The 12,102-nt window shown below is 48.4% G+C and overlaps 3 protein-coding genes across 3 annotated transcripts; 1 reads left to right on the top strand and 2 right to left on the bottom strand.

Annotated features, from left to right (window-relative positions):
- The first annotated feature begins 58 nt into the window (after positions 1 to 58).
- GGI43DRAFT_364749 (nucleoporin Nup186/Nup192/Nup205) lies at positions 59 to 5,617 on the top strand. Its single transcript, XM_083202441.1, has 6 exons — positions 59 to 449; positions 506 to 1,117; positions 1,189 to 1,428; positions 1,479 to 4,958; positions 5,019 to 5,440; positions 5,519 to 5,617. Exons 1-6 carry the CDS (start codon positions 260 to 262, stop codon positions 5,573 to 5,575), a joined length of 5,001 nt encoding a protein of 1,666 aa, XP_083061380.1. The 5' UTR covers positions 59 to 259; the 3' UTR covers positions 5,576 to 5,617.
- A 678-nt stretch (positions 5,618 to 6,295) lies between these two features.
- On the bottom strand, positions 6,296 to 8,929 carry GGI43DRAFT_364737 (uncharacterized protein). The gene is made up of 2 exons (XM_083202440.1): positions 6,720 to 8,929; positions 6,296 to 6,646 (listed from the first exon to the last, which is right to left on the bottom strand). Exons 1-2 carry the CDS (start codon positions 8,578 to 8,580, stop codon positions 6,447 to 6,449), a joined length of 2,061 nt encoding a protein of 686 aa, XP_083061379.1. The 5' UTR covers positions 8,581 to 8,929; the 3' UTR covers positions 6,296 to 6,446.
- Positions 8,930 to 11,165: 2,236 nt separating this feature from the next.
- Positions 11,166 to 11,753, bottom strand: GGI43DRAFT_383295 (uncharacterized protein; the record flags this gene model as incomplete). Its single annotated transcript, XM_083203367.1, has 1 exon — positions 11,166 to 11,753. The coding sequence occupies one exon, from the start codon at positions 11,751 to 11,753 to the stop codon at positions 11,166 to 11,168; it is 588 nt and encodes a 195-aa protein (XP_083061378.1).
- Positions 11,754 to 12,102: the final 349 nt, after the last annotated feature.

The raw sequence follows: 12,102 nt of genomic DNA, 5'->3' as shown, positions 1-12,102 counted from the left end.
AGTTCTGAGGCGCCTTGACTAGCTTTATTTACTTGAACGGGCTGCGAGCTGCATCGCGGCAAAATCTTCACCGCCTGCCCAAACTGCCAAAAGACAAGGCTGCAAATCTCCCAAAATCGTAACAATCCAGAAGCTCCAATCCACCAACACTGCCGTTTTCTTACGGCCGCGCACCGATTTACGCGTTGGGAGCTTCTGGGCGGCTCCCCTTATAGCGACATATTCTAATTCCAATATGCGATAGCTTGCGATTGCCACTATGGCCGAGATTACGACATTAGATGCCCTCCAGGCCCTCCACCGCGAGCTGCTGACGCTGAGCAGCGGTGGTGGCAGCAGCTCTGACAACCTGAGCAATGAACTTCTTTTCGAAATCTTTGAGAAAGAGCTGGAGAGGCTATGGGAGCGCCCGAAGAAGAATGAAAAGAGCCGCAGCGCGGTGAAGAGTGGTATGATGCTTCATCTACTGACCATGAAAGGCACGACATCAGCTTACAACATCTAGGCAAGGTTTCAATTGACGGCAACGAGTATTCGTTGAACGACAGATTTCAACAAGATGTTTTTGCCATATCAGACGAGATCGATCTTGACGAGTTGGACGCTGTCAGATACCTCCTCGATTCTCAAGATGACGTCTCGGTGCTAGGACGATCGCTCCTCGAATGTGCCGTGATTCGATTCCACCAACAACGGAAATACGTGTTAGACTCTTTCAGGCTGTTTTTAGAATTGAACAATATGGATTATGATGGAGAAGAACCGAACGCGTTGGAGACCATCAAAGTCTATGTCGATACCCGTGTACTACGAAGAACCTCTGACGCCTCAAAGCGTCTTGCGCCGAGATGTTTACGCGCGATGGCGGAAATCAAAACATGGTTGCAAAAGCTGGGAGAAAAAATGACGGCTGCTCAGACCCTAGGAAACGTGCCCACGGATGATCTGCCAGAGGAACTGGAAACCGTGGAATTCTCTCGCGTGAGCCTACTTCAGCAGCATGAGGCTCTGGGCGTCATCTTGTGCGAATGTATCGATAAGGGACAAGCCGAAACACCAGATTTTCTAGAATTTATCTCCGTATTGAAGAGATGGGACAAGTATGACACGCTATTAGGTAAGTGTTGACATGTTTAGAAATCAATGATGTGGATGGCCTAGCTAATGCAAATCTACTCTAAATAATAGTCCACCTTGTCCCAGCAATCGGCGCCTATATGTCTGTTTTCGCATCATCTGAGGGAGGCTACGACCTGAGGCAGGGTAGAGAGATTAATAGAAAAATCTTCCCTCCTGCAGACGACTCGACTTGGCCGCTTCCCTTTTTACATGCAACAGTTCGTGCATGGTGGCTTGCAGAATACAGTGGATGGTATCTAGATGATCCTCCCGAATCTGCCATACCACCAGGCACTAATTTGGATGAAGGTATGAGCATTCATGGCTGCCTGACTTGAACTAAGCTAATTCAACTTTAGAGGATCGCCAGAGGTCAAAGCAGTTCTTAGATTCCCTCAAGGATGGCGCGTTTGATTTCATGCTGTCGGTAGCTGGGGACATCAGATCCCCAGACTGGCATGATTCCGTCCGAGCTGGGATGCGCAAGTGGTTACAAAGGAAATCATCACCTTTAGTCTCCGAGCGAACCCAGTTTTCGAGCTTCTTCCAGCTATGTCTAATGTCACAGTTGGAGGTTTTTGTCGATGCTTTTATAACCAACTTACCTGATGTTCTCCGAAAACTTAGAGTGGAAGAAGATGAGCAGCGCCAGCTCAGCCAGACACATGAACAAGATTTGGATTTGGAGAGATTCCTACTGATTATCGCGTATGCCTACGAGGGAAGGCCTGAAGCGTCTTCAAACTTTTGGCAAGATCCAGACAGCAATCTCGCTGGATTTATGCATTGGGCTTCTAGAAGAGCTTCTACACCCCTAGTTGCGGCCTTTTGCGAGATGCTTCAAGCTATTTCTGTGAATGACGAATGTGCAACCGCTGCACATGAGTTCCTTCTGGACGAAGGCCATCATTCATCCGGAAAGATGAGAAGGACACAATCCCTGACCTGGACTCAAATTTTCAAAGAACTTGACTTCTTCTCAGAAAAAATAAAGCAAAAGCCTGCTCCAACGCAAGCAGTGAGATTCCGGGGTGCAAAGCCTGCTGCTGATGTCATAGAAACCGAACCTGAGTCGTCCATGATGCTTGAATGCTATCTACGCCTTATTACTAAATTGGCGAGCGAGAGTGAGGTTACCAGGCAATTTCTGCTGCTAAATTCAGGCTATAATCTTGTCGATATGCTATTCGAGTTGGCCAGCAGCCCCATACCTTCTCAGTTGCGTGGCTGCGTCTTCTTGGCTTTGAAAGCTCTGGTGAGCCGCAAGAGCCTTCAAGAAAACCATGCAATGTGGAGGTGTTTGGAGAATTGGATCTCAGGGGGTTATGTTGTTGGTGCAGCCACTGCAGGTTCGATACGATCACAGCAGCCAGCACCAGTGGTATCGATGGACCGTATTTTTGACGAAATGAGTAATGGCTTCGAGGACCCTGAATCTTTTATCAAGCTCTTGCTGGAACTTGTGACTCCGGCAAGCGACTCTAGTCCGCTAAACGATGGTCTACCATTCCCTGAAAACCTCGGCGCTAGTTCTCGAGCGCCCGGCATTGAGGTTTATATCGATTTCGTTATTGGCCTCGTGTTTTCATCCAAGATCCAGGATCTCCAGGATATTCATCAAACAAGAGTGCTGCGTCTTAGCTGCCTGGAGTTTATTCTTGCCTGTCTAACGTCATTCAATGAAGATCTCCTGGTTCTAGCAAACGAAACGAATATCGCCATCGACTCTTTGGTCTCAACGACCGATCTGGCGACATACGTCAGGATGCATCCTTTCGCAAGGGTGATGGAGTGGATGTTCAACGATAAAGTTATGACGGCTCTATTCAATACCATCCATCAAAAGTCTACCGACATTGGAAATGCGACTCCAGACTCACCACTTATTTTGGGTGTGCTACGTGCTGTCGAGGTCGTATCCAAGGTTATTGACCTCGAAACAACCTATCTCGACCTTGTTCGGCCATTGATCAAGAGCCAGTCGGGCCCTCGCAGGCAGCCTGTTGCGAATGCCGCGTATGCTTCATTCCAGGATGGACTGGTGACCAGATTAAACCTAGTCGTTGACCTAGGAAAATACTGTGGCATAGGTCATCCTGACTTGACTTTGGCCTGCTTGAAATTGTTAGAGAAGATGTCATCATCATCCAAGATAACCGCAGCTTGGTCCGGGAGTAGTCGTCATGTCCATCGCAATAAGGCAATTGTTGCAATGGAAGCGAACGGAGAGCACGAAGCCATATCACGAGCATTCATCGCTGAAGTAATGACCCCCCTCGAGGCAGGCAGCGGGGCAGAATCTCCTCTCTACATAACAAAGCTCTACATTCTGGATTTCTTATACCAGTGTCTTCGAACGACGCCAAAAGAGCCGACTATTGCACACTTGCTGCTTGGTTTCAAATGCGGACTGGATTCAGTTTCGGTAGAAGTTAACAGTGCTTTTGCGTCTCGTACCTCGTTGTTCCATAGTATACTGGGACTCTTGCTAGAGTCTCCTTCTAGCGATGCCCTTGGCATGAGACAATGGCTAATTGCCATCAAATCTCGTGTGATGCGCATATTAAACATTCTCTGGACCTCACCTCTATCATCAGCAATTGCTATCCGGGAACTTCGTGAAAACGAACTGCTCTTCCATCTTCTTACCCGCGAGACCGTCATTCAACCAGACTTACTGTGGGAAGGCCAAAATGTCGGAAACCCACAGTTTCCGATGAGTGATGGAGCCGTGACACTGGTTGAATTTCTGACACTGCGAAGTATGAGTTTGGAGTATATTGCCATGGAACTCTGCAAGATAGCCCAATCACGCATGCCCGGTGTTAAGAGACGCATATTCAACGCTCTCAACGGCCAAATTGTTGTAGAGAACAACGAGACGATTCAAACTCCAACTGTATTTGATTTGTTTGACTTCCTCCTGCCAGATGGGTTTTGGGAGATTCCCCCGCCGTCGATTCAATTCTACAAGGACTTGGATCTTACCAGCTGCTTGGAGAAGGACGCCGACGCCAACCAGATTTACAATATAGATCGTGTTCGAGAGATTCTTTTACTAAAGAGAGGCGAAGCGCAACAGGGAGTCGTCATCGCAGTCAATGATATGGCGCTCATCGAAAGAGAAGAGGCATTAATAATGGAATATCTCATCTCTTGCGATAGGCAGAAGCAAATTGGGTCACATTGCCTCCGAGTCTTGCGATCCTGGATCAAAGTGCTGCTTGTCATGGTAGAATCTTGCGACTACAAAGGCGCTGCGCAGACGTCATTCTTCCTTCAAGCACTGCAAGCCATTTTGCCAAGCTTGGAGATCTTTGCCGCAGACCGTCCTGACGAGGCTCTGGAGCTAGCCAAGCTAGCAAGGGTATTGCTGTTCAAGCTGGACCTTTCACCTCTCCCGACTGAAGACAAGAACACTGGAGCCATCGGTAATTTGGTCAGTGATAAGCTGTATCAGCTCTTCCAGACCTGTCTCCAGGCTATTGGCAAGTGGGCAGGCTCACCCCAACTAAGATCAGTTTACTACGAGATCTGCTACCGCTATCTGGCTGGAATGTCCGAGGATCATGGACCTCTGGCTGCTAGCCGTCCGAAGACCTTTAAGACTGTACAGGTATATGGCGAGCGACTTATTAACGTTGTCTGTGATGATGCCTATTGCGGAGAGCCGGCATGCCAGACCTCTGCCCTGATCTTCCTGGGGGCCTTGGTCCACATGGACAGCCAGGAACGAAAGAGCTATGTTGTCGAGGCGCTGAACAAGTTGAATTTCATCGGCATCCTGATTGACTCATTGCGGAACATTATGCAAGAATGGCATGATGTCTTTGCATCCAGTACGTTTTCTCCTCCAATTTTGTGATATTAATCCTCGTGCTAACCTTTGTCATTTCTAGACAATACCGACCAGCAAAACTTCCAAAACGCCCGCCTCGCCATCATCCTCCAGCTGGCTCAATCTCGCATCGGCGCCAAGTACATTCTCCACGCCAACCTTTTCCGTTCCCTCGAAAACTCCGGTCTCTTTGCCGCCGACCCTGAGCTGCAAATCGATGCAGCAAACCCTCGTGCCCTGGAACAACATTACGATCTGCTGGCCAAGGTTGTCCGCATCATCGGCGCAGCCATCCTAAGCCGCGGCAACAACAATGTGACCCAGGGACGCAAATTCCTTACGGACCATCGCATGCTCGTGAGCCATGCCTTGAAGCGCAGCGCCGGCATCGGTACTGGGAATGAAGGCCAGCGCTTGGAGGAGAAGATTGAAGAACTTGCTGATGCTCTGGTGGTTGTTATTGCTGCAACGAGCTTTTTGGAGGTAAGTCACGATAAATATTGGTCACTATTCTTCAAACCCCTTTCTGAATTTAGCAAGCTAACTTATCCCCCCTCATAGTTTGAAAATGATATCCTACCAGAGCCAAAGCCGCATGAACATGCGTTTTTCCACTAGGCGAGAGAGATGGGGACAGAGGGAATTTTTATAATGCGGTTTAGAAACATGTAAGGCACAGTAATGGTAAACGTGCTTTTGTTTTTATATGTAGTCTTTTTTTGGTTTACATTTTTCTGTCTTGAATGAGAGAGAGAGAGAGAGAAAATAATGGGCGTTTGCATGGAAAGGGATTGTACAGACACATACAAGAAGCATACAAGAATCACGGGGGACGCGAGAGAGATGGTGGTGGTAGACAAAGCAAACTGCCTTTATCTGAAAGACAAATAGACATTTTTTCGAAGTACAGGTTGTAGGACATAGCCAAAGACGAAAATGGTAGCTGCAGATAATCTTACGTGATGGCGTGATTTGATTCTCAATTTTGGGAGCTGTTTCGCGATATAACTCATGTGACAAACAGGCACCGAAATCACTAGTGGGGCGTTTGAATAGGCTACCAGTTGAGCTATGAGCCTTCTTTCTTTTCGTTATTTCCATTTCCCTGCCTATTTTGCAGTAAGGGGGTATATACAGAGTGGCAATATGTAAAGTTAGAATGCAATGTAGAAATGCTATCCGTTCCATTTGTGGCAGCTTGAATAAATATCTAATTGTATTGCCAGTGAAGAAGGGCAAGAATAATAACAAGAAGAAGGAAGCATTGGGGAAGGAGTAAAAACACTATGGTATATACGCTTGCGCCCCCCGTCCCTGAATGTACTGCTGGAATCATGTCCTCCCAAGGTGGTGATTTATGCCAATGGGCACATAGATAAAGCCAGTTTGGTGATGATGGCTTTGGCGAAAGCGATGTTCGTGGCGGTATATCCGTTAAAAGTAGAAAAACACAAGAACCAATAACTCCGGTCATGAAGTTCGTAAAATTTTAAGTCATAGCCTGAGCTTTCCGCTTGCCCTGGCGCGTTCTCGTCATCAGTTTCAGTTCAAGCGGCCAATACCCTTTCGTCTTTGCGGTGTAAGTATCGCGTGCCTTCATGTCGATCTTGGCTCGGCACATGGGGCATTTGCCTCTTGTCGATTCAATGTTGAGCGAGGAGTGGAGGCACTGCGCGCAGAATAGGTGACCTGACAAGAGGGAAATAATGTAAGTAGGCTGCGTAGCGTTTGAGAGAGAGGAAAACAAGAGGCTGAGACTTACCACAATGTGTGAGCGTCAGTCCCGTAACATCGTCCATGCATATGACGCATTGAAAACCAGATAACTTGGTTCTATTGTCCACTTTAGGCTTTTTAAGCTCTTCAGGCACGTCGGTGGCCTCAGTAAGATCAATCGTGGTGTAATCCTCGCCCTGCTGAGAGTTGGAGTCGCCGAACAAGGAGTCATCATCGCCTATGACCTGCTCGTTCGCTTCGGTGCCAGACGGCACGACCCTCTGTCGCTTGTTGGCATGCGCCGTGCCTGTTGAAGGCGAAGTCGAAGTCGGGTCGTCGTGAGTTTCGGACGTGATTGTCTGTCTCCGCGACCGTCGCCGCGCGGTGGGTGCTGCGGGCATGGTGGCGGATGAGGAAGAAAGAGGCGGGTGCGCCGAGCCGGCGAGGGGGAATGGAAAAGGAAAATTCGGAATATCCTCAGGTTCGTCGAAGATGCCGTTGAAGGCTCCAGTGACGGTTCGAGGGAGAGCGAAACCGTCTAGGGCCGGTGGCGACGCCAGATTATGAATAACGCGGTGGTGGCGCTGGCGGGGCGCTACAGGCCTCTGGGCAGTGGGAGTGGCAGCAGCAGCAGAAGCCGACGTCGCCGAAAATGTAGCCAAGGTCGAAGCTAGAGCTCGAGCTTGAGCACGAGCACGTAAGTTCTCAGCGCGCAGACGGTCCCTAAATTCAGGGTCGATGTCAGAGTGGATGTCAAAATCCTGCAACAAGTAGGCCTCGTCTGACTGTGCCTGAGGAACAGGTGGCCGCGATGACTGAAGAGCAGGTGATAGTGGAAAGTTGGGCGCGTTAGCGGCGATCATCACAGCCTGGTTAATGGCTGTAGAAACGTCAAGGTTATCGAGGGAGCTGGCAGACTCATTCCAGGCCGTTGGCAGGTTAATGGGATTTTCGTAAGCAGGCCAGAAGGACAAGGGCTGGGATCCGATCAAGGCCGCAGGGAAGTGGTTGAAGGACGGCGTGCTGAAGTGGGCGGGGATATCGCTGATGTCGGCGTCAGCACCGCTATTGTTGCCGTTGTTGTTCTCGCTGCTGCTATTGATATTGCTATTGTTGTTAAGAGGAGCTGAAAGCGAAACAAGAGGATCAAGTCCAGAAAATTGGTGGTGAATCGAGGTCCAAGGCAAGTATGTTGGAGAGCTTTCCTGCGGTAGATTGATAGGCAGCGGAGGCAGAACTGGATGGGAGATTGTGTAGGAGGAAGATGAAGTTGAGACAGAGGACGGCGATGATTCAAAAGGAGAAAGAGGTGGCCGAGGAGGTGAAGAAGCAGATGATGAATCAGCGGCCGCGGCGGCAGCGGCAGTAGCAGCGGCAGTAACAGCAGCAAACGAAGGCAGACGAGGTTGTCTTCGAACTGGCGTGGTAGGTGGAATGGTATTATAGGTGGTGGTATTATTAGAGACGACTGTGGCTGAAGCTGAGGCTAGAGTAGAAGTTGAAGTAGAGACAGCAGTAGAAATAGCAGCAGAAGTAGAAGCAGAAGTAGAAAAGTAAGTCGAGGTAGAAGAAATGGAAGAGGAAGCAGGAGGTTGAAGCGAAGACGACGCTGGAGCTGGAGCTGGAGCTGGACGTGGACGTGGTGGAGGTAGACGGCGGTGTTGCAGCGTAGTAACCGCCGGGCCTGCTGCTGAGGGTGCTGAAGGCGCTGAAGAAGCCGGCGATGAAGACAGAGTCGCTGGGAGATTCACAGCCATGGCAAGCATCGATTCCCGCCTCGCAAACTGCTGCATGTCAAACGCCATCTGCGGGTTGAGCTCAAGGCCGCAGCCAGAGCCAGAGCCAGAGCCAGAGCCAGAACCTGATCCTGGGCCTGGGCTGGAGCCGAAGCCCTGCGGCGGAGGCATTGATGGACGGGAGATTCTTGTCTGAATCACAAGCAGAAAAGGGAGAAGAAGAAGAGGGGAATTCAGATAAAAGACGACAAGAAACCAGCTGTAGGCGGTCCCGACCCGTAGGCAGCCGCAGCAGCAGCAAATGGGAGGATTATGCCGGCTATTTCTTGGTAGTGCAATGATCAATCACCAGATTTGGGCCTCGCATCTCGACATGTCACTCTCACTCTCACTCTCACACACGCTATACTGTAACACTGGATGCTGGGGGACGGGCGAGACGGCTTATAGAGCGTCAAAACGATATGGAGAGATGGAAAGGGTGAATGATTCACCAACTACCGGCTCAAGCTAAAAGGCAGAAAGAAGTAAAAAGCAAAAAGGCAGAAAGAAGTAAAAAGCAAAAAGGCAGAAACGCTCCGCAAAGGTGTGGTAATACAGTGGTAATCTTGACAACGAACGGGCTTGTCCGCGGCAAGCAAGTGTGGAAAAAGCCACAAATATCCGCAAGGGCCTGCCTCTTTGCTTGTCTGAGCGTCCAGCTAATAAGTTGGCCGAAACACTCGGAAAAGAAGTCATAAAAAAAAGTAGGGCGAACGAAAAAGAAATGAGTAGAAAGAAAATGGACCACTCTTGACGCTGCATGTCTCAGACCTTTTGTTATTTGTTTGTTTCTTCGCTTCCTTCATTTTTTTTGCTTTTTTATGCGCGATGCATCTCGATTGCTCGTATATGGATGGGCGTGGGCCGGGACCAAGACGCCAATGCACATGCAGCAGCTGTGCAGTGCAGTGCGACAAGCCACGTCCGTCCACTTTCTTGTTTGTTCCATTTTTCTTTTTCAGCAAATCCAAACCGCAATTTCAAATTTCAGCATCCCTTGTTGGTGCCACCGACTCATTGGACGCACTGATTCGTTCGGATTCACGGCAGAGGGCGTGCCGGGCGAATAGTGCCACGAGCTCGATGGCTTATGCCCTGCGTATAACGCATTATGCATTACTACTGTGTGTTATTACTCGCGGAAAGACTATATACTGTAGTCAGCCAGTCAACAGTCTGAGTAAAGCTGGCGCCAAGTGATTCTCCGCGGACCTCCCTCTAGAATTTGGTTGTTTGCTCCTCAGCCGCGGCTGAAAAAGATCACTAATACCCGTATACCTATATATAGGTGCTTTTCGCCTCCCTCGCATACTTCTAGTACGTAGTGCGATTCGTACTCGTTCCTCGTTAAAAAGTACGGACTACCAGTGTATAGGTACATTACACATGCATTCACCCAGCAAGCCACTTTAGACGACTAGTCTCCATATCGAAGCTGGTCGACGATGCATCTCTTCTGCCTCGTATCTACTAGTTATAAGTGCATGTATAAAGTAATGGAAAACATTGATCTTTGTGTGACTGGCACTGAACAAAACAAACCAACAGTGACTGAAGAAAACGAAAACTACCTGCTCATGCCTCGAAATGGCACATATTGCCCCTGTAATGGGTAATACAGACGGTAACCACTTTGCCGGGTCAACTGTGTAACCTCTTATATCTCTCTCAAACCCATTCTCACCACTATACACATCACATGCTCCCATCTCTCAGCATCGGCACCTTCCAGGCCCTCCAAACCATTGACAGGCTTCAAGGTAGCAAAAATTGGGGATCCTGGCAGCTCCTCGTCTGAGCCAGCGCCCATGTCCTGCGCCTCTCCACCTACTTGGATGGCTCAGCATATAGCAAAGCCCACTCCTACCTCACGCAAGAGAAGCCCGCATCCAAGCCAAATCTTGTGTCCGAATCCTCATATTGGGATCCATTTCGCCAGAGCTGCTGTCACAGCTTTGCGAGTTGGGTCATTCGATATACAAACGTTCGAGTATCAAAGGATAGATTATATGATGACAGCGAAAATAAGAAGCACTCTTAATCATGAAATGGACTCCTTTTGCTGTGATATGAATCGTCGATTGTTTATAATAAAATAAGGGAATTGTTATTCAGCACCCCAGCCGTAGCTAAAGTCGCGAATTTTAAACTACTGCCTCTACTGCCTCTACTGCCTCTACTGCCTCTACTGCCTCTACTGCTTCTGCTACTACTGCTACTACTGCTACTACTGGTTTTACGTGTTGTATTTTTCTTAAATGTATATATATACGAGTGAACTGACCAGGTCATTCAATTATAACAGGGGTGCTGGATAACGAAACTGGTATGTTGAATAACAATTCGCTAAAATAAGTCAGACTGAGCAGACATCCAATGACTATCATCCAACAGCTATCTAAAAATCTCGTAGAGGTATATTTTACAACCGCTCAAAAGACCTCTCGATTGAAAAAAGAGGACTCCTTTATTGACATTCTATTTCCAGCTTTTATTCTTCCGAAACCACTTGTTCCTATAATTCCCCCATGCTCCACTATGTAACGATACAACCATATACAACGCCCTTCCTCCTCATCTCCGCTCGGCTTCAGCACAATGAAGTTCAAGTTCGCTCTCGGTGTATACCAGTCAATACACAAACAGCCCTTTTTAAAACCTCATATGTTCTTGCGAGGCCCCTTTATTGTCGGCCCTTTGAAGCGTTATAAGCATTAGCGCGGGCTCTCGCACCTAGACTCGGACTCAGATTTCGCTTCCGAATATGAATCCAGACAATGCCACCAAAACCATTCCTCAGTCATCCCCTCCAAATCTTCCGCTGAAAAGTCAGAAACATTAGGGAAATTTTCAAAATGACTCGTCAGTGTCCAAGTGGCGTCCAGATTCGGCGGCGAAGATGTGTGGCCGCGACCTGGAAGCGCACCCGTAAAAGCATTGGCGTGGGGAGGCATCTCCTCCAACTTCAAAGAGCAATGTCCTTGCCTACGGTTTATGATCCCTTTATCTGGTTTATGATCATCACCGTCGACCTCGGTAGATATTGTGCTCAGACAGTCATCAGAAGACAAAGTAGTGGTGTCAAAGTCATTGAAAGTGGATTTCTCGAGAGCGCTGCAAACTTTTGCTACGACCTCGTCAACATTCTCTTTCAACAAAGCTCTATGCTGAGATGAGAACTCGCATGGAGTAGGGAGTAAACGGGTAGTATCAGTGCGCAGTAAATCGAAGAAATCACTTAGATCCATCACCGAGTTGCCTTCTCTCTCTGCCTCCAGATCACGCTCCACAGCATTCTCCATCCTGAACACTCTTTTACACAGATAAACATTATCGTCGTCCACCACCAATTTCCTTTTCTTTCCTGCAACGTCTGTGGACATCGTTTCCCTCTTTGCTGTCAGTACTGCGACCCTATGATCTTTTCTTGGAAGAGAAGGAGAATAATACAATTGTGAGAAGTTGTTGCAGCTCTAGACGAAAACAATAGGGTCTGCGAAGCAAATGATGCGAACAAATACTTGTCTGATTTCTTAGATTGTGAGACACTGAGTGAGAATTTCTTAACCAGGGGCACTGTGCAAGAGACACAAGCAATTGATGTCGCCTTTGGCCTTTCTTATACGCAGACATCAGAACCTTCAGAGCATA

Source organism: Trichoderma evansii, assembly GCF_050947405.1.
Source record: "Trichoderma evansii strain SZMC 28006 chromosome Unknown GGI43scaffold_8, whole genome shotgun sequence".
NCBI lineage: Eukaryota > Fungi > Ascomycota > Sordariomycetes > Hypocreales > Hypocreaceae > Trichoderma > Trichoderma evansii.
The sequence above is the reverse complement of the archived record's forward strand: the minus strand, read 5'-3'. Positions and strand labels throughout refer to the sequence as shown.